The sequence below is a fragment of the Emys orbicularis genome, chromosome 4 (genome assembly GCF_028017835.1).
Source record: "Emys orbicularis isolate rEmyOrb1 chromosome 4, rEmyOrb1.hap1, whole genome shotgun sequence".
Lineage (NCBI taxonomy): Eukaryota > Metazoa > Chordata > Testudines > Emydidae > Emys > Emys orbicularis.
Genome location: NC_088686.1, coordinates 150,260,225 through 150,285,710, shown reverse-complemented (window position 1 = coordinate 150,285,710; position 25,486 = coordinate 150,260,225). Strand labels below are relative to the sequence as shown.

The 25,486-nt window shown below is 43.9% G+C and overlaps 1 protein-coding gene across 1 annotated transcript; it reads left to right on the top strand.

The window, feature by feature from the left end:
* Window positions 1-24,307: 24,307 nt before the first annotated feature.
* NGF (nerve growth factor) lies at window positions 24,308-25,036 on the top strand. Its single transcript, XM_065403524.1, has one exon. The coding sequence runs from the start codon at window positions 24,308-24,310 to the stop codon at window positions 25,034-25,036; it is 729 nt and encodes a 242-aa protein (XP_065259596.1).
* The last annotated feature ends 450 nt before the right edge of the window (window positions 25,037-25,486 follow it).

Genomic DNA, 25,486 nt, shown 5'->3' with positions numbered 1-25,486 from the left:
GTAACCAGTACTGGAGGTGCAGTGTGAGGAAGCAAGTGCACAATCCACTGAACTGCAAAACCCAGGGAACAAATTAACATGTGTAAGCGGAGGAATGGTCCTGCTATCATGGGAAACTTCCCTGGCCTACACACCACCCTTGTGGAATTGGCTAGTGAAAGAATCTGAGTCCTCTCTCCCACTTCCTTTACCCAGGAGCCTGCCTGCCATTGAGGGTCCCCTTCCTCCCTCCCATGGGGCAGAGTCCTCGTAACCCCGACAAGGCCCCTGGGGGGCTGGACCCCCAGTCTCATTGTGGTCACTTAGGACAGTGGCTAGGGTGTCCCCTCTGCGGGGTGCACTCTCTGCCCTGGCCACGTCCCTGACCCACTGCTCATTACATAGAGTTCAAAGCAAACACGATTGATTAAACAGCAACCAACAAACAAAATAAGGAAAAACGGGCCCGTTAAAGGAAACCACGTCACCCCCTCTGTGGGCCGGGGATGCCACCAGCCGCCTCTGGGCTGCAAGGGAAGGTCAGTCTGTCCCTCACACGCCCCAGGCCCCTGCCCAGGTCCTGGCCGTGCTGCAGGGACGCGGCGGGTCGGACACTTGCTCTGGCCGGGGCCGCCCTCAGGCTCTAGGTGGCAGGGCCCTTCCCCCCAGCATTGCCCCCTCCCAATCCGGCCTGTGAGACCCCTTGGCTGGTGACCTCTCCCTGCGCTGGGCCCTCTGCCTGGGGTCCCCCCTCGCGCTCCCCAGCTGCTCACCGCACTCGGCTCCGGACGGCCCCAGCTCCTGCCTCAGCGCGGCTGCGGCTCTGCCTCCAGCGCAGCTCCCCGGGCTGCCCCTCTGGCCGGCGCGGCTCTGCTCCCGGCCCAGCTCTGCTCTCTGGGCTGCTCCTTTCTGGCTCTGCCCCCGGCCCAGCTCCGGCCCCTGCTCTCCCCTTAGCTCGGCCCTGCGCTGCCTCAGGCAGCTCCAGCCCACTCGAAGGACGGGACCCCAGCTCCTGACTCCCTCATTGGCCTGTCTGCCCTGTCAGTTGGGCTGACCTGGAGCACTGACCTCTCCCATTGTCCCTGAGGAGTCTCAGGCTTCTGATTTCCCATTGGCCTTTTCCCTTGATACTGGGAGAGGGCCAACCAAAAACCCCACTAAGCCAACAGTCCCTTTACCATATGGACGGGAACTGGCTTCAACTGCGACCCCGATTGTTCCCTGAATGTAACAAATAAAATAATTTTTTAAAGTTACCATACACGTCTCAGAGCTACAGAGTTGAAACTATCCCTCTTCCTTAGTTCATACTAAGGCTCTCAGCCAAATTATATTTTGTGAAGACCCTGCTGAGAATTGTGCTGGCCGTCAGGGAGCAGCTTTGTGGGTATCTGCAAAACTGGTTTCAATGGATAGCCAAGGATTCTCCCTCTGTGGGGAAATCTACAAGTGACAGTGTCAGTCCTGAGTAGGGTGACCAGACAGCAACTGTGAAAAATCGGGACATAGGGTGGGGGTAATAGGCACCTATATAAGACAAAGCCCCAAATATCAGGACTGTCCCTATAAAATCGGGACATCTGGTCCCCTTAGTCCTGAGGACCTGGTCTCTAAATGTTACGTCTGTGAAACCAAATGCATTAATACTTCCTTTAAATGTACAGAGCCTGACTCTCAATTACACTCAGCCACCTTTACATGCTTAGGTAAAATTATATTTATACCCACTGCAAGTGTCCTTCACAGGGCAGTGACTAAATGAGAATCAGGCCCATAGTATTTTTGAATTGGAAAGGTAAATGTCAACATTGTAGTGATCAGTTTGAGAGAAGTATTTGGAATAAATTCTGAAGATTGTGTTGCTGTTCTCACAAGTTATCTTTCTGGGGTCTCAACAGTGCTTAACCCTCTTCCCACGGTTGCTGTCTAGTCTCCCCCCATCTGCTTGCAGGTTCCACTTTCTAACAAGGGAGCTACAGCACGAGGCGAGGTATTAGCATAACTTGCTTCTGCCAGACTCTTTTAATCCACATAAAGAGTTAGGATTATTTCCATCAGTTTCAAAAGACAGGTCTCCCCAATCCCAAGGATTTCCATAGCCATACCATAGAGTGATCTTACTGTGAAAATGGAGAAAGGCTCGTATCTAATACAGCAAAGGAGCTATGAGGAAGATAAATAAATCATACCAAATCTAGACCGGGCGTACGTGAGCACAGTAACACTGCATCTGATCTTGGTCCATTCTTTGCTGAATTACTACATTTTAGAGCCTAGCACAGTCAGAAGATCAGTGAAAGATATAGGAGCAGCTGCAGTGCCAGCACTGCAAAACTGTGCAAGCAAAACCACCACCAATACTTTATAATTTAAACACGAGGAGTAATTTAGCCTACACTGGAAAGCCATATTTCTGGAGGAATATGGTGAAAAACTCAACTACATGTGAGTATTCAGGTAGCAGTATCTACCCCGAGCTAAAGTAGATTGAACATTACCTTACAAAATGCTTAAAAAAACAAAAACCTCGATGACAGCAAGAGGTTCCTGACTTTCCAAGTATTTTGTAGGACGCATTCAATCTCCACAAACTACTGAAACCAAACAAGTAATAAAAAGCGTACAAATATTGCTACCAGGAACCTCTATTGCCAACTGTAGCTTTGTAAGGATGTCGAGGATGACAGGTTAGTCCAAGCCCTTCTAAAATAGTGAAACATTTCCTTTGTAAGCAGAAGTTGCTCAGCAGTCTGATTCTCATTTGCGCTAAGGCCCCTTTATGTTGCCTTATAGTGGGCATAAATGTAAAAGTAGCCTTAGGGTAAATGAGGATTGGGCCATCTCTCTAAGGAGCATTTCATCTGATCCTTTGCAGTGAGTTGATGTGGGATCAGCAGAGCTGGACAGAAACTCCCCAAGATCTACCAGTGAAAAAAACAAAACCCTTCCTGAGGTCTTTGGGCTGGATGCTGAATGCTGACCATCAGGCAACAGGGCTCAGCATGTGTACATTATTCACATTAGTATAACCTCACCCCATAACATAACAGTCACAGTTTGCACCCCCTCTGCACCTGGGGCCTGAGAAATACTGATCTACACAACAATTGTAGTTTGAGTTCTGATTCGGAGTCAGCCCCTTTTCAAGCTCCTCCTAATGTTCTTGGTGGGTGAGAAACCCTCTTGCCATGAAAGACTTGCAGCTGCTCCTTCCCTCAAGCTCAGACATGATACAGAAAGCACTCCCACTCCACACTGGGTCCATTCCCAAGAGCCCACAACTCCAGCTAAGATATGAACTCAGTTCAAACTTTCCTTCCTCCCTGGAAGCATTAGCTGGATTTCTGGGCAGCACCTGCTCGCCTCTGTGTGGCCTGACACTTGCACATGGTATTGGGATTTCCACCAATGAAGAAAGTAGGGCTGAGTATTTCTGGCCTGACTGGGTTCACTGTCAGGTTCTCGTTACATCCCAATGGGACCCAAGAATCTTTCTGAATGAAGGTATTTCACTGTGAAAATGAAGAGACATTTAGTGACTTATTGCCTGACTGTGTGGTTTCTGCCATGTGTAGAACACCACAGTTGTACATGACATTGTGTGCTGGGTACAAGGAGAACAAGTGAGTCCCTCCAGCAAAGACCTTGTAGCCTAAAAACACCAGAAAACAGGGGAGTGCAGGACAGGAGGAGATTGGTCAGCAGAGCAGGAACTCTTCACAGAAGAGAGGTGTTTCAGTGTGTGAAAGGAGGAGGGAGCTTGGCCAACATTGAAGGAGAGGCTTCCCCAAACGTTGTGGGTGGGCATGGAGGGAAGTACAAAGGCTGCAGCCGAAGGGCATTTGTCAGCAGAGATACTTGGACAGAGCACAGGAAGCTTGAATGCAGCCCAAGAAAGGGAGACAGAGTCAGGGGAGGAGCCGGGTGGTGTAGTTGGAGCAGGGCTCTTTAAGGTCTGGAGGATTGTTTTAAATGTTCCTAGAGGTAAATTTCATACTGGCAAGTAACTGTGATGCCTGACTATTGAGTGTGCTGCCCAGCAAACTGGACAGTTCTCACAGCCACGTAGTCCTTACACTCAAGGTCCAGACTGCCTTTTAGGCAGGGGAGCTACAGCTCTGTAATGCCGCAGAAGAACCACTGTGATACCCAATGTCTCCCAGAGTTCCCAGTTTGGAGTTCTGTGTTTGCGCTGCTACAGCCCTTGGAGGCATGCAGCCTTCTGCCTCCACTGGTTTGTGCGGGAGCAGCATGGAGCGATGTCTCTGGTCCTTTGGGTGCCATACATCCCAGCAAACAAGTAGAGAGAACAGTCCTGAGGGAAGGGTGACCAGATAGCATGTGCAAATTCGGAATGGGGGTGGGGGTAATAGGTGCCTATACAAGACAAAGCTCCGAATATCAGAACTGTTCCTATGAAATCAGGACATCTGGTCACCCTACCTGAGGGTCACTAGGGAACAGGGTCTGCCATCTAGCTTGGCCCTGCAATGGATGATGCAGACTGGGGAAAGAATTACCCTTCTTTACTCCCACATCTAGCACCAGAGTAAGGGCCAGGTAGAATCTGTTCATTTGCATTTCCTACCACTTGAGGGCAAAGTGGAAAAAATGCAAGAACAGTAAATACAGGAGTGCCAAGTAACAGCATCAGCTGCACAAACAAATCCTGCAGATTTACACAGACAGGAATGACAGTGGTGTACTCTGCTGATAATTAATCAAAGACAAAGGAGCAATGTAAAGACAGTCCAGGGTAGAATACAGACAAAAAAAAAATTAGGTGTGGGGCTTTTAAAAAAAATTTAAAAAATTATTCAGATTTATGCAAATCCCACATCTTCATGGTAGCAAAAACATGCAAACTACAAAGTCACATAAGCATGAATTCTGGGAACACCACTATGCGCAATGTGCCTCTGTCTCTACCTAGAGAGCACTTCAGTGGCTCTGCTCATATACTGCAAGCAGAGAACTCAAAGCTGAACTTTTTTTTGCCTGTTTTCTTTCTGATGACGTCTAGAAGAGCCAAAGTATCAGTACAAATTGCTTTTATTATCTGATGTTTTTCTTGGTGAACTACCCAACATGGCAGAAGAGCCTCATTCTCATGAGGAACTGCTTGTGGCTCCAGAGAACATTACAATTGTAATACAGATTATACTGTATGCTGGTAGCATTTCCAAGGTTGTCGTTTTCTTGTGGGTAATTCAGCTATAACCCCTATTCTTAGGAGTTCACAACTGGTCATTTCAAAATTGCATCAGATTTAAATGGGTCTTGTTTGTGCAGAGACAGGGAACATTTGACTTTCATCTGTGATAATTTGGAGGTCGCCAAAAACCAACATGAAATCCCTAAAAATTACCTTTTTTCCTGGATTAAACTGAAGCAATAGAATCTTAATTTTCCAAAAGAAAATCACAGCTACCAGATGGAGTAATTGCTTTGAGTATGCTGATGAATGGTTGCTTTGAAATTATTGGGATACAATCTCTAGAATGGGCTCAAACTTCACACCAAGAATATGCACAAGCATGCATGTTAGGTCACTATGTGTCACCTTTTGCATATGTAGGGTTGGTCATTTGGAACCAATATACTTGCATAGGATTTCCTGGATGTAAATGAGAGCACAGAATTCAACCCATTAGTGATGGATCCAAATTTAGGATTTGATATACTATAAATTAAATGGGTTTGTTTTGGTTTTTATTGGCTTTTTCATTCTTCTACTCAAATAAATATTGCTTTAATTCAGGTCATAAAATATTTTAGAAACCTGTGTTCCAGGTTCAGTCTGTTTAACTCATTACACCCAATGGTACCTAGTCATCTACAGAACTCATGTTCCAGAATGTATTATAACAATGTTTTCCACATTTATAGACCATTTCATAGGAGGCTCTCAAAGCGCTTTCAAATATTGACTAAGGCTTTGTTGATTTAAGTTAGATCACCAACATTTAAATTTTACATTAAAATATCATGCCTAAAGCTCATGTGGATTTGTAATACAGTGAGTCACGCAAAACCATAAAAAACCCTGAAATAAAAAGCCTACAACCCAGAGAGTAAACAGTACTGCAGTGGGATATTATTGGCTGTTTCATATATCAAGTGCACTGGACGGTGAGGTAGTATGTCTCTGAAGCATTCATTAGTATTTTTTGTTACCTTTTTCAAATTGGCAGGTTATTTTTCAGGGCTGTAATGTGAGTGAACAAAGAGGGAATTCATTTGCTAAGAAAAAGAAGCCCCCAATGTCTCATGTGGGTAACAGATCCCTCATTTAGAAATAGGAAAGAGTCTCCTTGAAGTAAAGAAAAGCAAGGGAGTGTATCTAGTGGCCAGAGAAACAAACTGCTAGACAGGATTCCTAGGTTATATTCCTGACTGCCACTGATTTGCCACCTAATTCCTACTGGTACCTCATATGTCTGTTATAGGGCCTAATTAATTATTGTTTATAAAATCATTTGAGATCTTTGAATAACATTTCTGTAAATGCAACTAATATTCTATTGAAGTATTAACAGTATTTCTGTAGATTTTAGAAAGCCTTGTATGAGCAGAGCAGCATCTTCCTCTCGTAGATTACAGGCTTATTTTGGGATCTCTTCTATTCAAATTTTTAATCCCTTTTCATGCAGAAATCTGTTTCATCTTTGAAAACAGCTCCAGTCTTTCACAGCTTGGCATAATTTCCAAAACAATTTCATTGTTTTTGATGTCATCATAAGGATTTTATGAACTTCATCTAGCTTCTGAATTTGTAGGGTCTGAATTGCAAACTCTGATCTCTGATTCACTGCTGATCTATTTTTCTTCTTTGAGTTGCCAATTACAAACAAGCGTAATAATGATCACATGGAATAGAATTCCCATCCTGTTGAAAAACTTCTGTGGCTTTTACAAAATGTAAAAGCATAGGAAAGTTTATGAGAGACTCTGGTAGGAGTTAAAAATTCCTTGTTTGGATAAAGAGTGAATGGAGAATGAAGAATTGAAACAAGAACAAAAAATCATTAAATACCATGAGGATTATGTCAGCATTTCCTGGAGGTTGTGTGTGTTTGAAGAATGTTTTTCTAAAATAAAGTTTTGGAGAAACCTTACAATGATGGAATCTGTTTGCCCAAGAGATTCTGATTATGACTTATCTGTAGAACTGGGCAAAAATTTTTGGACAAATAGTTTATTTGCCAAAAAATGCATGTTGGTCAAACTTGAAATTATTCACACATTCACTGAATAGCTTAGAACAAAAACAATTTTCAATCTAGATTCAAAAGGAGACTTAACAGGAGGAGTTGAAGGTTGTGGTGTTCGTGCTCCCCCCATCCAGGGTCGGCTCCAGTTTTTTTGCCGCCCCAAGCGGCGAAGGAAAAAAAAAAAGAAAAACACGATTGAAGGACCCGCTGCCGAATTGCCGCTGAAGACTGAAGCGGAGCGATTGAGCTACCGCTGAAGTGGACGAGACGGACTGAAGGATCCGCCGCCGAATTGCCACCGCGGACCCGGACGTGCCGCCTCGCTAACGGACAGAGTGCCGCCCCTTTCAATTGGCCGCCCCAGGCACCTGCTTCCTTCACTGGTGCCTGGAGCTGGCCCTGCCCCCATCCCTGATAACCTCAAATAGTCACTGAGGCAGAGACAGTTACTCTAGAGCCTGATGATTAGGGCACTCACTGGAGGAGGGGCATGTTGGGGAAAAAAATAAGGTTCTGAATCCTCCTGCTCCAATTAATATTATTTATATAAAGTTGAACAGCTTCAACTGGAGAGATTGAGAGCGAGACCTGCCCCAGAATACCCAATAGCCTCGGACAGGGGGAGACCTGAGTCCACATTGTTGTTGCAGAGTAGGAGTTTGAACCCACGTTCCTCACATCACAGGTGAGTTCCCAAACCACTGGGTCAAAGGTGGAGGGGGTGAGGGAGGCAGCACAAGCTCCTCCTCCTCTGGCCAGTTTGTGAATTTAGCCCTTGAAAATGCTCAGAAACAAACATTTTGTTCGATCCAAAATTGACTTTTTCAATTGAGTGAAAATTCTGAACGTTTCAGATTCTGTGCAGGTCAAACAGTTTTCCTGATTTTTCAGAACTACCACCAAAGCAAAAAGTCAGTTATTTACCCAGCTCTATTTCCCAGTTTTTATTTTATACAACACTTCTGTGTTTCCATGTTACATGCTCCACAAGGTACGACTGATCTCAGGCAGGTAACAGATTTTTTAGAGACCTCCCTATGCACTGTGGTATAAACTGACATCTTTTTTTTTTTACTGCTAACAAAAAATGAGCATTATAATGCTATTCCTGTGCCTAGAGTGGTAGCTGCATGGCAGCCCTGCACCCTAGCCCTGGATTTGGCAGGGGGCGGTGAATTTCACTTGCCATCCACCCCAAATAGGAAGGCTTCACATTCATGGCGTGAATTTCACCGAACCCTCAGCTGTGATTTTCCAGTCAGTCAGTGCCTGAGGCCTCTGTGTGAGGTTTAGTCTCTTTCAGTCAGTGCCTTGTGCCAGTGAGTTAGGATTTATGAAACCCAAAAGTCCAATAAAACACTCATCCATAGACCGAAGTCTGCAGTGGAAGATTCCAAGCTAGTCATCATGTGTCAATCATTAGCTTTAGGATTGCTTTGTGGCTACTATTTTGATCATTCTACAACTGCATGCTCAGCTAATGCTTTGAAGCCAGAGTTTTGGGCAGCTTCGGCCTGATTCACCACTCCATCATACCAGCTTTAAACCTTTTGAGTCCATTGACTTACTGAGAATTAGGGCCCTTGTGTCTTGAGCCTCCCTCTCCCTCTCATATTTTGTCCTGTCCTTTATCTTCAGAGAAACTTCCCACCAGTCTTATGAGTGACTATTAACTCATTTTTCCTTCACAGTGTTTAAAGGCCCCTTGGAATGACATGACTAACTTTGGTAACATTTGTTCTGTGTAAGCCATTTTGTCTTCGTTATCTACATTAGATAATTTTATCTCTGTCAGGGCAACTTTGTGCGCTTTTATCACCCGGCTAACCCTCAGGATTGTCAGTGACAGCTCAGTCCCATTGGAAACCCTTAACTGGGGCAGCATTCTAAAGGCCATGTGTTGTTACTAAAAGGAAACCACAGTTCTCTAGACAGTTGTTGGTGATTAGAAAGCCTCATGAATGTGTGCTCTAGATTGGGAGAAACCGTCGAGAGCCCTGATCCCAAAGACACCCATAAATATGAGGGTACTCTCATACATTGGCACATTCTCCCACCAGAATTCCCTAGCCTGCATTTGTGTGAGCCAACAATAGCAGTGAGTGCAATGAGATTGCTAGCATGGTCTTCCTTAACCCCCATGAACCCGACAGCGACCTCACTGATCATCAAACAGCCAGCTGATAGTACCTGTTTGATCATCACTGTCTGGGCTGGATTTGAACCTGAAGTCTAGAAGTAGATCTGCCGCCCGTCCTTCTACAACTGTGCAGAATGATACTGCAGCATAGGAAGGGACATTGCAATGTATTATTCCCAAAAGGAAGCACTCGTGGAAGCACTCGTGGAACATTACAGCATTGGAGGCATATTGGTAAGAAGGGCTAGAGACAAGTGGTATCCCACAGGCACTGTAATACATGCACTAGATCAGCCATGGCCAAACAGTGGCTTGTGAGCCGCGTGTGGCTCTTTGCAGTTAAAGTGCAGCTCATGGAGCCCTTTCTCCCAGCCCCCATTCTCCACCTGCCAGACTGGGCGGGGGGAGCTTGGGGCTTCTGTCCTGTGGAGAGGTGGTGGGACCAGGGGGCTTCTGTCCTGTGGAGAGGTGGTGGGACCAGGGGGCTTCTGCCCTGCGGGGAGGTGGTGGGACCAGGGCTGTAGCCTCGAGCCCCAGCATGCGCTGTCCCGCAGGGCAGGTTGTGCGTGTCTTGCAGCACTCAAACTTCTGAGGGTTATCATATGCGGCTTGGAGGGTCAGGAAGTATGGCCACCCCTGCACTAGATGGTAACTTGCAGATAACAGTCTAAGAAATGAGCTCATCAGAGTTCTTTTGTATATACTTTGCTTGATCTTACTCACCCAAGGTAAGACCCAGTCATTGTGATGCCGTTCTTAGTCAGCATGGTTCCACGCTTCCCCAGACCTTCTGGCTTTTCAGTGTTTGAGTTACATTTTATCACTAATTTACACACATTGTTAAAATATTTGTATTGGAGATGAGCTTGTGGGCATCCTCCCCTTATTAACAAAGTCAGAGTCACAAATGAGGAGAATTTCCGAGATGCACATTTCCTAGTGGTTTTCACTGTGTTGGGTAATATTAAGCAAAAATTGGATGACTGTGGAATATAATGTTACTGGGGTTTTAGTTTTTTTATCTGGAAGAGGCCAAACTGCCCTGTTTGAGGATAAGCAAGGAATTTTCCTTTTCTCCTACAATAGAAATAGTTGACATAAAAGGGGCCTAATTCTGATCTCACTTGCATAGGTGTAAATCAGGAGTAACTCCATTAAAGTCAGTGGAATGATATGGATGTAAAAATGGTATGAAAGCAGGATCAGGCCCAAAAAAGCTTCGTAAACTTGTATCATGGCAACTTAAAATGTTTGCTACCCCCACTCTGTGGCCTGCTCCTGGCTCTAACCAGCTGTGTCACTCTGGAGCCCACTGCCAGAATTACTAGTGACAATCAGATATATATTGTTGGGGTCTGACTGTACCGTGAATGGGTAGTAGGCACCGGGATAGGTCATGGGACAGAGTCGTTCCTCCAGCTCCCTTCAGGCAACAGGTTATTTACAAACCTTGCCTCCATTCACTCACCTCTAACTCCAGCTTGGATCCGCTCTATTCCAACTTTCACCCTCTTCTGTGAAAGGACTCAGGGGCTTTGACAACCTCTTCCCAGTCAAACCTCAGGGCCTACATCCATCCACTCAAATGGCTTCAACTATTATCTCATAGCTGGTCATTCTCAAACCAGCTTTTCTCTCTGGCCTTGTGTCCCTCTGCCCAGTGCTGTCTTCCAGCAAGGTATCTCCCTGGCATCGTCACTTGGATAACTTGCCAATGACTCTAGTTTAATATGGCTAAATTTGAACTCCTTATTTTTCCTCTTAAACCTTCCCATCTTGTCACTGTTGCTCCCACATCCTCTTGGCTGTTCAAGCTTACAATTGGGGGATCATCTTTGATTCTGCCTTCTTATTCTGCCCAAACTTCCAGGGCATGTCCAAATTCTCCATAGCCTATCAAAAATCCATCCCTTCCTCTGTCCTGACAGCTAGGGTCGCTGTCCATGTCCTCCCACCTTGGTTACTAAAGCCTCCTCCTCTCCAGTCTCCCCGATGACCATATCAGACCCCACCAGTCCATCAAAATGCAGCTCCCACTTTACTGTTCTGCCTGTTACTCCTACCATGTCAAGCCCTCCCACTCTGAGCCCCAACATGGGCTTCCCATGCTAAACATATTCTCACCGTCAAAGCCCTGCACAGCTCCACTGTGGCCTCCCTCCCTCATCTCATTTATCACTTTCCCCCCCGTGGATGCAAGTCACTCTACCCTGCTGGTTCCCTTTTCTCCACACCTATCTCTACTGAGTTACCACCCTCTAGTAATTTTGAGCCTTCCTAAGTGAGTCACTTGTTCGAAGATGCCGAAATGAAGTGATCCACCAACAAGGACAATGAACACTCACCTCCCAGTTAAACCTCCCTTTGGGGTTCCCAGTGCACCCAGACTTTTGCCTGTCTGCCTTTGTTTGTAAGATGTCTCACTGTGTCAGGTGCAGGGCCAAGAGCGGTCAATACTTTACAAGTTATCTGGTAGCAATAATTAGGTGTGCTTCATCACTAGAGAGCAAAGCAATCCCTTTTGCGCGCTGAGGCACAGTTCTACTCAAATGCTTTAGGTACGCTATTAGTCATGCAACATCCTGAAAGACTATTACACTCTTATTGGGATGTTGGCTTCATTCTATTTCCTGTAATCAGAACTCATGTTACTGCTTCAGATTATAAACCTAGTAAAGCTTGCCCAGCTGAAATCATTGCAGAGTGGCATTGGAAGACATCCTACTGCAGAGGAAAAAATAAGGCAGCTCTTCCTACAAGCCTTCAGGAAAGGATTGCAGAAGGCTCAGTGAGATCTCTCAGGAGGGTAAAAGGGACAGCCCCATGCACATACAGTGTTCTACATGCCCTCCCCCACCAGGAGAATGAAAAGCAAATGCCAACTCTACCTCTAGCGCTTCTCATATGAGTAAAACAATGAAGAATCAATACCTATGTCTTGTTAACTTGAGATGGGGCAGAACATGAGCAGCAGATATAGTGCTCAGAGCCAGGGTTCACAGTCAGGCCAGCTCAGAGGCAGGAGACAAACCAGAGATCAGAACCACAAGTCAGATGCCAAGCCAGGTCAGGGCACCAGGAAGTCAAGGTAGGGAAGCAGACAGCACAAGGCACACAATCCCAACCAGGTAACTGCCAGTTGTTCAGAAAGCTTCCTGTGCCTGTTGCTGGCTTAAGTAAGGGCAGCAGGCCAATCGGCTGCTCTGGGACTCCACCAATGGGATGTCAGGGGGTGGAGCCTCAAACTGGGGCTGGGCTTCAGGGGTCCTGGGTCAGCAGATCTGAGCAAACTGCCAAGTGGAAGGTTGCAGCATGGCTGTACCTGTAAACCCCATGGACCTGGGTTTGAGGCCTGTGGGTTATGACACCAGGTACCCTCTTCATATTTAAACATTGCAAGGAAAAATTCATGCATACATTTACCCAAGTTTTCTTCATCTGGCTCATCCATGTTCACCTGGTAGGACTGGCTAGACTATGGTGGAGTCTCAAACAGGTTGTGGCTCACAACATGGCTACTGTGTCCTCCTCCTCCTCCTCACTGTTCATGGCAGGGGGTCTCTGACTCAGGCTCCTCTGAGGTATCTAGAGGTGTGAGGGGTGCTGGTGGGTTCTTCACCAAGTATGGCATGCAGTTTGTTGTAGAAGCAGCAGTTCTCCAGTGGACCACCAGACATATTGTTGGTCTCCCTGGCCTTGTGATATGCCTGGTGAAGTTCCTTCACTTTCACTTGGCACTACTGCTGCTGATCCCTGTTGTACCCCTTTGCCTGCATCTCCTGCATAATCTCTTCAGATATGTCCATGTTTCTATGGCTGGTCCGTAGCTGTGCTTGCACAGCCTCTTCTTCCCAGAGACCCAAGAGATCCAAACCTCCTGTCTGCTCCAAACAGGAGTGTGTCTAGTGCATGGTGCTGGCATGGTAATTTGGGAAGTTGCGCACAACAGAGGTGCGCTGCTAGATGTGCTCGCCAAGATGCGCAATCAGGAAAAGGCATTTCAAAAACACGCAAGAGGGTTTTAAAGTGTGGGGGATGGCTTCTGGTCTCTGTGACCCCTGAACAGTGGAGTTTAAAGTTGTGACCAAAGTGGTCACAGCATTGTGGGACAACTCCTGGAGGATTGTTAGGGTTGACACAGGCTACACACTGTCTACACTTGCACTGCGTCAACATCTGCAGGTCAACCAGGGCTTCATGCCATTCAGGGAGGTGGTTTTACTGTGTTGCTGTAATGGGATACTTCCATTGCCTGGTGACAAATTTGAATATAGATACATGCACAAATAGGTCGACACAAGGCTACTTATGTCCACCTAACTTTGTAGTAGACCAGGCCTTGCTCTTTTACCCCTGCTCTAGGGAGCATGACTAGTGCAGTCCAGGTTTACTTGGTCCTGCATTAGCATAGGGGGCGGGACTCGATGGCTTCTTGAGGGCCCTTCTAGCTCTACATTTCTATGATTTTATGACTCAGCAGTGACTAGGAGTTGGAGAAGTACACTTTACATTTGGAGACATACACATCAGTTAAATTCAAGGCACATCTGAATTTTTCTAATCATTAAGAAATGCTTGAACCACTTGTGTTTTATTTAAGTATTTATTCATTTTTACCCGGCCCAAAAATCTGCCATCCTCCTTAAAGTATTGTTTCAGAAATGACACAAACAGGCATTCCAAATAGTGTCTTGCATAGGACTAGAACATAACCCATGTGTCTAGGTTTATTTTTCTGTAGAATGGAATTTTACAGTTACTTTTGATTGGGATATTAGTTATATTTTCCCTTGTAATGCAGGAGATCTGGTTTTACTGCACAACTGTGATAATGTGCATGCTAGCAGGCTGAATTCTGTTTTCTCTACCAACATATCTGCACCAAAAAAGAGCCCAAGATAAAAATAATGTTCCTTGCTCCTTGTGTTATTCTCACATAGGGCCTGATTCTGCAGCATTTACTCATACTGAGTAACATCACATTAGTAGTCCCAATTAACTTTAATGATGTTTCTCAGCACACATAAAGGTTAGATATTGTATGGCGATGAGCAGGTTAAGAGGGCCAAAGGGCCTAAGTGGTCTCCTGTGACCTGATAGTTTTGTTCAGCATTCTCTCCCACCACACCCGCAGCTGAATGTTCTGCAAGTCAGTTCCATTAAAATGCCACGCTGCAGTGTTTGAAAAACGTTGCAGTACTAAGAATCAGCGAACATGCCTCAGATGCAAACAAAGCAGGTTCTAACTCTTGAGTCTTATTTTTCCCATAACAAATTAATGTTATGCAGATTTTCCCCTCATCCAGTGAAATGATTACATTCATAACTGGACTTCGTTAGTATTCAGGGAACCCCAATACACAGTAAGAATTGGGCAGATAACAGAGCTTACATACAGTATATTGGCTTTGTCATTACTAATCTATCAGCCAACTTCCCTTCCATGGGTCAAAAATAGGATTTAGCATTGAAAGTTACTGGCAACATTAACCATGGCCCGACTGGTACATTATTCCATAATAAAGCGGGTACAATTGGAGCTATGGGTGCTAAACACCTCTGAAAAAGCAAGCCTTTGTCTTCTCTGGACCTTTATTTGCCCCTCTTTAAAAGATTCACTTATCTCCCAGGTGTACATATGGAAGGTGCAAGATAATTTTTATTATAATCCCATAAAAATGTGGCTTTTGGCTGGTTTCACCAGCAGAAGGTTTTTGCACAACGGTAGACCACACAAAAGCCAACTAATAGAAGGCACCAATCCTATGGTTAATGTGATGGAAATCCATACAGATGAAATGTGTAGGTGAAAAAACTGAGTAGTTTAGATGTTTCTGAAATCTACTAGCCAGGGCTGGCTCCAGGTGTTTTGCCGCCGACGAAGCAAAACAAAAAACAAAAAAAACGGAGTGCCGCCGCGAAAGCAAAGTGCCGCCCGCAAAGGGCCGGAGTGCCACCCCTTGAATAGTGCCGCCCCAAGCACATGCTTGGAACGCTGGTGCCTAGAGCCGTCCCTGCTAATAGCCTTAGACCAAGTCTGTTCAGAGGGCTGTCTCCAGAGGTGTGAACGGTCTGCATCTTCTTAAAACAACATGGGTGAAGAAAGTGATCAGATATTGCTACATAAAAGAAAGAAGGTCTCTTTCAGTTGAGCAAAAAAATATATGTAATCTCCATTCACAAAATAGTGTGACAAGAACCGAAGACTCAGGGTGGAAACTGGTCTAATTAGAAGCAGAAGAGAATCACTGGGGCATTTATGGACAGCAAGTCAGAAGGTTCTGCAGAACTTTTGGAAGAATCTCCTCCTTCAGTTCAAACAGCAACCGTCTGCTTTCGCACAGGTATTGCTCCCACCAGTTTAGTACCAGGCCACCAATTATGTGAGTTTTTCATAGGTGTCCTTGTATAAACTCAAGGTTTGCATCTTAGTTTTCAGTTCACACTGAAGAAAATGTAACATAGGAGTATGGCTTTAATTACCGATTGCACAACCAGGTTTTTATATATTTTCCTGATCTTTCATGTCTTGCATTATGGGCTATGACAAAGCAATGAAATCACCTTCTTTACAGAGCTGCATAACTTAAGGGGTGAAACCTCAAAGGAAAAATGGAATATGGCAATCTTTAAGGAAAATCCGTGTAGCAAGAATACATTCCAACCAGACATGATGGGAATTATGAGCTGTTAATACTTACAGCACATTTTAGTCTCTAACAGTCTAATGGAAGGGGTTTTTTGGTCAGAATTCATGTTTTAGCAAGAATTAATTGCTATCAACAGTAAAATCACATAGACAGTTCTGCAAAAGCTAACTGGACTGTGATTTGTATTTGAACGTGTTTGGCTCTGAAGGCATGTCTTCTGCTCCTGTAGTTTCTTGTTCGGGACAGGAGAGGCTTGTTTATAGACATTATCGATAAGAATCTGTGTCCAGATATCTTGTAATAAATGGGAAATGCTATCACAATCCTGCTTTTGCACACTCAGGGTTAACACATTTATTGACTTTGAATATTTTTCAAGCATGCAGCACAACGTTATTTAGCTGATACATTTCATTTATTAGTTAATAAATTGGATTTCGACAATTGGGAGAGCAGCTGGGAAAGTGATGCACATTAAGGCACTAACTGATTCAGTAAGAGAGATTGGAGTGTAACATTTATAATCTAATGATTACAGACCATGGTTACTAAACTGCTGGGTGACTGTAGATTAATACAGAAGGGGAACATATTGTACAAAGTAGCAGCTAAAACTTCCAGCAGTTTTGGAATTGACATCAAATAACTTCCCCTGGCCTCACAATAAGGCTAGTTTTGGGGTGATGTGTATTAAAGAACAGGCAGATTGTTCTTTCTTTCAAAAAAGTGGGTGACTGAGCTCTATATAATTGAAACAAGGCAATCTGTAGAGAGAGACTGCAATTTCTGCTGGGAATTGAATTGCTGGAATTCACGTTCCTTTGAGTCTAAAATAGCTAAATTGCACTAGGTTAGTGGTGAAGGAGAAAGCGGCTGGTTTCCTTCATTCTATAGGTGTGGGAAAAAAGAATCTGCTCTTAATCCCAGGGATTCTCTTACTCAAAATGATTCAAGTCCCTTGGGAGAGATGAGTACTGTGGAGCTCTTGTTAGCCCCAGAGTGAATTTCCCTGGTGGAAAGTTGTCCTTTGTTCATGATGTCATGGTCAAATGGAACCAGAAATAAGAAACACTAGAAGACTGTGAACTTTTTGAAACATAATTATATGTGTATCAAGTAAATTTAGGATCCCAGGTTTTCATCTCCTCTGACCTTTGCTACTGAGTTAATGAAAGAGCTAGATGAATCCACTTTAAACATAAGCTTAAAAATACCCATGAAATCCAGCCTTCATTATATCCAACCGCTTGGTTGATGTTTTGGCAGTTACCATCAAGCATATATAATATAATTTTGTGATAAAAGCTGAGTTTATAATGTCTGTCGGTTAAAATTATACAGAAAAATACTATGAAATACAACATTAGGATTCTGATAAACACAAAAAAGGAAATTCTAGGAAGGGGAATTCTGATTGGAAGGTGACAAAGATCCTCTAGCTCCCAGCTTAGCCACAGGAGACCCAAGTATGTATTGCCTGTCATTCCACAGTAAGGCTGAGGTATCACTGGTGCCCTGAGTCAAGATTTTATATTTGTGAAATCATTCAGTGTGCCAGGAAACAATGGCACCAAAGAGCTGGGCTTGTGACAAATAAAACTCCAAATTTTCTCTTTTAGTGGGTTTTTTAATCAAATATTAATATTATTGGAGTGTTGGTGCACTCTGGATTTCCTAGGAAGAAGAGGTAGATAGTATTGAACTTGCAGTGCTGTATTTTGTGTTAGTAGAGTAATGGATCTCTATAACCATGAACTAGAATTCTTTTGATGTTGCATGAGTATCTGTTGTTTCCCCATTGTATTGGCATTGGAAAAAGGTTTGTAGTTTTCAGAAAGGGTTTGACTTACTATAGATCGAACGAAAGATAAACTTCCTTTTTTATGTATTTATTTCTTGTATTTCTAGCAAAAGTCAGAGCTGCCAATATTTAGTTGTAATTTTCACAGATATTGGTGTTAATTCCATACATTCCTGCAAGAACTTCCATCCCCTTTGTGTGTGTGTGCGTGTGCTTAAAGGCTGTCTACTGATTCTTCAGATTATATAGAATAATCCTACACAACAATTTCCTAGACATGTATTGAAATCAATGGATACAGGATTTTTGTATTTTTAGCATAACAAGGAAAAGAAAAGATTTTGGCAATAATGTTAACCACTGGTATTCATCTTGGAGGAGGCACAGGGGCCATTCATTTCATATATTTCAAGTATTGAATAACCTCCATCCGGGCAATGTGTCCTTTTGTTCTTTTTTATTTTCATAAGCAGATCCTGAAGCATGTGCGGTAAGATGTCTATTAGTAGAAGAAAAACGGAGCTGAGTTCCTTTGTTTCCCATGCGGGCAGGGGACTGGACTTGATGACCTCTCGAGGTCCCTTCCAGTCCTAGAATCTATGAATCTATGTGTTGTAGGTTAGGTTTTGCTTTGCCTGCTTACATTGCTTACGATCTCCCAGGTGAAAAGAGAGTCTCCTTCTGTGTTCTTTAATATGGGTCATCATTTCTAGAACCCGATACTTGTTAGCAAACTGTTAATTACATGTTGTTCTGCTTTTTTCTAGTGTGCCTTTATTGTAGGGTGGGCAGCCAGGACTTAACACGTGATACAAAAGAAGAGAGAAGGTTATTTAAATCTAGGTTGATGCCTTTTCCAGTAACCATTTGTCTGAGGTTTTTTTGTTTTGTTTTGTTTTATTTTTTAAGTAGTAAAGTGTTTTGTTTCTCTGTAGAAACTCATGTGAATAGTGTTTTATACATTTATAACGTGCAACAGAGGGTCCTGTGGCACCTTTAAGACTAACAGATGTATTGGAGCATAAGCTTTCGTGGGTGAATGCCCAGACACGTGTCTGAAGAAGTGGGCATTCACCCACGAAAGCTTATGCTCCAATACATCTGTTAGTCTTAAAGGTGCCACAGGACCCTCTGTTGCTTTTTACAGATCCAAACTAACACGGCTACCCCTCTGATACTTGACATTTATAACGTGCTATTTCTTTAACTAGTGCATGAGTAAGAGAAGATCCCGAAAGAAGGAAAACGTATATTTTGCAATTCCATGTAAAATGTTTGTTGCAGTGGCTTAAACTAGCTTTAAAATTAGAAAAAAGACATCTAAACTGACAAGTTCTGAAGAAAGTTTTGCTTCAGTATATCTAACATGCGATTAATCTCTGAGAATTGGATATACAATGGAAACGTGGATAGGTGCTGTCTTCAGCATCATTTGAATGACACTGCATCATTTACTGGATTCAGCCATGATGGTGAATCCGGGAAGCATGGAGTAAAAGAACTTTGAAAAAAAACTGCTGAAATGAAACTTTTTCTTGTGGTTAAATAACCAGCCAGTTGGAATTGAGCAGTGTTTTCTTAGGGTGGCAGAACAGTTGGAAAAATTGTTGGATTATTTTTGGCAGTGACATGTATATTATAACTCTATCATTAGTGTTACTAAACTAACAGGCTACATTGAAAGGGTTATTATTTTACTAGTACATTCTTACCAAAATATAATTTACTCAGTTCTATAGCATGAAGATTTCGTTTTTAGGGTTTGATGTAACTTAACAAATTCATGTAATTGTAATTTGCCTTATTCTGAAATTTTCTCTATAACAAACTCCATACTGTAGACTGTGGACCATAATCTACATGCAGTAATGAATTTGGACATTGGCCACCTCATCTTATCAAAGTGATGCAAGGTCCTTGATCTGTCAAATCAAAAGGCTCCAACGGACCATGACGGTATCCTAGCTGCTCCCAGGTTTAGTTAGTGCAAGCCCCATGCTAAAAGTGCTTTGGAAATTTTCAATTAAACTATTAAAAAGAAGTAACTTTGCCTTTTGATTTTTTAAGAGCCACACTATCAACCAAATCCCACAACCTCACTTCCTGATGTGCAGCTCCTGTTAATGAAAACTGGGGGCTTGTGCAGGTGCAGCCAAAAGCATAGTTTGACTCCATGGATTTGGCCTGTGAAATTTCAGTTTAAAAATAACTGGATTAAAAAAAAATTCTAAAGCTTCTTTAATGCCTTGGTGCCAGGCAGATGATCCTCTCACTGAGTGCACCCACACTATCGGGGCCTAGTTCTGCCACCTTTACCCACATTGAAACCGAATGGACCACTTGTAGAGTAAGGTCAGATGCAGTCTGAGGGAGGTTGGCACAATCAGCCACCGAATAAGTTAAACTGGCCAAAATTTACTTTCCATTGATTTCAGTGGCATTCGTGTGCTTAAAGTTAAGCATGTGCTTTCGTGCTTTGCTGTTCTTCAAGGCCAGTGCCTGCAGAGTCATAGAGTGCTGTGCTTCAGACAACTCCTATGCCATGAAATTAGCAAAAAAAATCATAATTCAAAGAGCCCTGCAAGTGAGCTTCCTGCCTGCCAGGCCTTGCTCCTGTGCTCCTTCTAACAATGGGGAAAGGTTATTTGAAAAGCGTATTTTCTGAATTATTATTGACACAGATACTTTCATTCCTCTAGCAGAACCCAGACTAGATTGTTCAGAGATTCTTAGCTGTGCAGTCAGACTGGCCTGATGGCATGCTGCATCCAACTTCAGCTCAGAGTCTGGAGCCAATAAAGACCTTGCCTGGGAGCAGCTTTCCGTTCAATACACCCAGAGGTAAGCGCAATAGTAACTGCTATATCAAAACAGACCAAGTCTAATTACACCAGCCTCCTGTCTCCAGCAGTGGCTTGTACCAGCTGCATCAGAGAAGTAGAAGAATAAATAAATAATAATACACTCGATCAACTGTACAACAAGGTGTGGAAAGAGCAGATTTTTTCTTAGCCCAAAGAGTGATCAGTTTATACTCTGAAGCTAGAAGATCAACAGACCCTATCATTTTTATTTTTGCCAGTTTATTTGCACTTAATATTCTTATTTTGTAAGCACCTAATTTGTTATGACTCTTAGGGCTGGTCCACACTACCCGCCTAATTCGGCGGGTAGAGATCGATCTTCTGGGATCGATTTATCGCGTCTCATCTGGACGCGATAGATCGATCCCAGAAGCGCTCCCCCGTCGACTGCGGAACTCCTGCTCGCCGAGAGGAGGAAGCGCTGTCGACGGGGGAGCCTGCCTGCGCCGCGTGGACCCGAAGTAAGTATTTTTAGTTCGATATAGGAAACGTCGACTTCAGCTACGCTATTCTCGTAGCTGAAGTTGCGTTTCCTATATCGATCCCCCGCCCCAGTGTGGACCAGCCCTTAGTAAGTGATTTTACTCAACAATATCCTGTAGCAGCAAACTCCCAGGTGAACTAAACAGATCATTAAACATTTTTGATTAGTTGCCTTTTAATTTCATTGAGTCTTTCCTTCTTCTTCTAGCAGATTACATCATTTGTAGGAAATGTTTACTAATTACTGTATTATAATGGAAGTTGAGCCATTCTGAAGTCACATCTGTTATGAAGTACTCTCCATTGCAGTATTTACATTTTTAGAATTGAAAGGTTTGTGATGACCCACATGGCTACATTTGCAAAGAGGTGTCCCTGACAGGGCCGGCTCTACTGTTTTTGCCGCCCCAAGCAGCGCGCCGAATTGCCGCCGCAGACGGCGGGGGCAGTCCATGTGCTGTTATGGCGGCACGCGCGTTTCCGCAGCGGCAGCAATTTGGCGGCAGCTTCTATGTTCAGCCGGAAGACAGAAGCCGCCGAATTGCCGCTGCGGGCAGCTGAACATAGAAGCTGCCGCCGAATTGCCGCCACCGCGGAAACACGTGTGCCGCCCTAACGGCACACAGACTGCCCCCGCCGTCCGCGGTGGCAATTCGGCACGCTGCTTGGAGCAGCAAAAACACGCGGACTGCCGCCCCTTGCAGATTGCCGCCCCAAGCACCTGCTTGGAATGCTGGTGCCTGGAGCCGGCCCTGGTCCCTGAATTTCATGCCTAAAGGTTGCAGCTCTGTAAAACCTCTCTGAAGCTCAGATGCACTTGGCATACACTTTACACATTTTCAAAGAGCAGCACTTAAGAGTCAAATATATACTAAGCATGTGAATGGAAGAACAGAAACAAACAAACCTTGCAGAATGGCCATTTCTGTAAAACAGTAAATCCATATTTCACACACTCAAGGTCTCCCTGGGCTTAAAATTTATTTTGCACATACAATTAACTGTGATTGAGGTACACATTGCTTTAATCCTTCATCTTCCATTTCCCATAAACAAATGGAGAGATCCAGTTTTGAAAATGCTTTCTCAAGATTAAAAAATATCTACCAAAAATCCCAAACAAATAGTTTTGTCCTGGTTAGTCCTACCTCACATCGTGCTGCCAGAGTATTTGCTACAGTGAAGAGAAATATGGAGCAATGCAGTTGTAAAGTTGGGGGGTGGGGAGAAAAAATTGGAGATGGTTTCAATTTTGTGTTAGTAGGTTTAAAGCACAGACTACAATGATGTTAGTAACTGTGTAATAAAAGAGCAGGAGGAAGGGAGATAAATCATTCTTTACGTGTTGCTGCATTTTAGTGAATTCTGAATCACACAAAAGCAGAAAACAGGCTTTTATTGGCATCACTAAGCTCTCTTTCCTATAGAAGGAAAGTATAAACAAAGGGTCTATATGTAAATACATTTGGTTGAGGCTGCTGTGGGGGTGTTTAAACTACGTCTGGATTTTGTTCTGCAGACCTTTTTCAAAATAACATCTCTGTTGAAAAAAGAAAACTCTAGCGATGTTGTGAACCATCTGACTTTAATTTGAGTTGGAGAACTGGAGGTTACTCGTAGACTCACATGGCTATAGTGCTACTCCCACCTCCAAATTCTATTTCCTTACACAGACGATGCCTGTGTAGCACAAGCCGAATGTGGGAAGAAGGCAGCCTCGGGTCCTACTAAATGAGGTTAGGTTTGGGATGGTGAAGATTTTCACTGCAGCAAGACCTGCCTCTTGCTCCAACATTCAGTCTCCACTTAATCCAGTTTGGTCACTGCACTGCGAATTGCTAAAGTGGCTCTTGGCCTCTCTCTCTCCCCTTATTGCAGGGACTTTTGCATCATTACCGTCTTCAGTAACTCCTTCCATTTGGCATCTTCGGCTCGCTTCTTGAATCCATCAGATCATCCAGTCCTGCACAAACTCAGCTGGTTAGTTCTATCCAGCTCTTATCTCAGATAGCAGTTTCCTCATAGGCTCCTGAGTTCTCATGAGATCCTGGTCTTAGCAAAAGCATAAAAACGTAACAAGTACTCTAGTAATCCTCCCAATTTTAGGCTAGGGAAGGCTGAGCAGAAAGGGGGGGGGAGCTTTAGTAATAAGTGATCCATGTCCAGAAAAATATTAAAACATTATGGGAAATTAGAGCTAAATTGCAGAGTTTGAATTTTCCCCTGTGAAATCATGTTTGTCCAGTCAGTGCGTGCCTGCCGGACATGCAGTGAAATCCAAGGCCAGCTGAAACATGTCAGGCAAAATGAGACACTGAGACAGGGGAGGAGTCTGGCTTGATAGTTTTTGTTCTGTTTATACCCTGTCTCTTTGCAGGGGAAATTCAATGTCTGCCCTTAAGTGCAATTTCAGATTATGTTTCAAATATCACTCTTATTCATAGGATGCCCACTACTGATTCATTACCTAACACACGTCTGTGTTGCCTAATGCAGCTTTCACTGTCACTGGACTTATGGCATAACGTTGTCCTTGAAGAATTTTTAGAAATTGATTTTACATTTTTCCACACCCAAACAGATGTGCATATTCTCCAGTTTCCAGAGCGACAAGCCCTGGCCTTGTTTCTCTATTCAGTGATGTCTGTGGAACTTGCTCATGACTGTCCGAAAAAAAGAAGGGTGTTTCTCTACCCATAACTCCCAGTGCTGTGGCCAAAATGGCCCCAGAGTGGCAGTAGCCATTGTCAAAGAGCTTGAGAAAAATATCAATGGAGATATGTACTCCAGAGAACACCTTCTTATCCTATGGTCTCCACATTAATAACCCCAAACAAGTGCTTTATATATAATGTTCTAATAACAAATACCAAAGGAATTAATTATAATCCAGCCATTATTTCCTTGGATTCCCACTTTATTAAGCACATTAGTGCTGTTTGAATGAGCTTTTCTGGAAGAACATCTGGGACTCACATGAATACCCGATGAGATCTGTATGATCAGCATTACAGTACTAAATATCCAGCAAATTCATTGTCATTAGCAGCATTAGATCAGTAAATACCCATCAAGGTCAGAGTGGGCACTTTTCATGTAGCACAAGTGCTTTCGGTTCACGTCCCTGTCACTTGTAGTAACCCTCAGTTTTTGTTTCATTCTAGGTGCATAGCGTAATGTCCATGCTGTACTACACTCTGATTATAGCTTTTTTGCTCGGCATACAGGCAGCACCAAAGTCAGAGGACAATGCTCCATGGGGGTTTCCTGCAGGACCCACCATTCCAAATATCCATCGGACTAAAGCAAATCACATTCCCAAGGCAGCTCAACACACAGCCAATCATCACCTTGCTGGGAAGGTAGACAGCAGAGAAGCTGGACAGGCAGCAAACATCACTGTGGATCCAAAGCTTTTCAGAAAGAGACGATTCCGGTCCCCTCGGGTTCTGTTCAGCACGCAGCCCCCTCCAGTGTTGGGGGATGGACAGAACATGGAGTATTTGGGCAGTGCAGATTCTCTTAACAGGACTATTCGAACCAAGCGGACTGCTCATCCTGTGCTGCACCGGGGAGAATTCTCAGTTTGTGACAGTGTCAGCATGTGGGTTGGGGACAAAACCACAGCTACTGACATCAAAGGCAAAGAGGTGACAGTGCTGGGAGAGGTGAACATTAACAACAATGTTTTCAAGCAGTACTTTTTCGAAACCAAATGCAGGGACCCTAAGCCAGTCTCCAGTGGGTGTCGGGGAATTGATGCTAAGCACTGGAATTCCTACTGCACCACCACGCACACCTTTGTCAAAGCACTGACAATGGAAGGCAAGCAAGCAGCCTGGAGATTTATCCGAATCGATACTGCATGTGTGTGCGTGCTCAGCCGGAAAACAGTGAGACCTTGAGATGGAACAAACACTCATGCCCACATCCTCCCATCCCCCCTACCTCAGCCTGTAAATTATTTTAAATTATAAGGACTGCATGGTATATTTATAGTTTATACAGTAAAGAAAGAACCTCGCTATTTATTAAACTCTTTTGGAAACTCCCTGTGTGTTGTGCACTTAATTTAATGACGTAACAATCTTTTGGGGAAATGTTCATCTCAGCCTTGTCAGCCACAGAGTTTGGCCATTAGAGTGCTGTTTTCACCAGTTCTGTGAAAAACAAACATTTTGCACTTTTCATCTCCCCCTCCCCCCTCTTTTTCACAAAAAGCCAATTTTCACAGGCAAAACCTGCCCTTTTGGTGTGAAAATCTGTGGCTTCATAGAATATCAGGGTTGGAAGGGACCTCAGGAGGTCATCTAGTCCAACCCCCTGCTCAAAGCAGAACCAATCCCCAGACAGAT

Excerpts from the sequence above, each read along its gene's own strand:
- NGF (XM_065403524.1), top strand. The coding sequence starts at position 24,308 with ATGTCCATGCTGTACTACACTCTGATTATAGCTTTTTTGCTCGGCATA.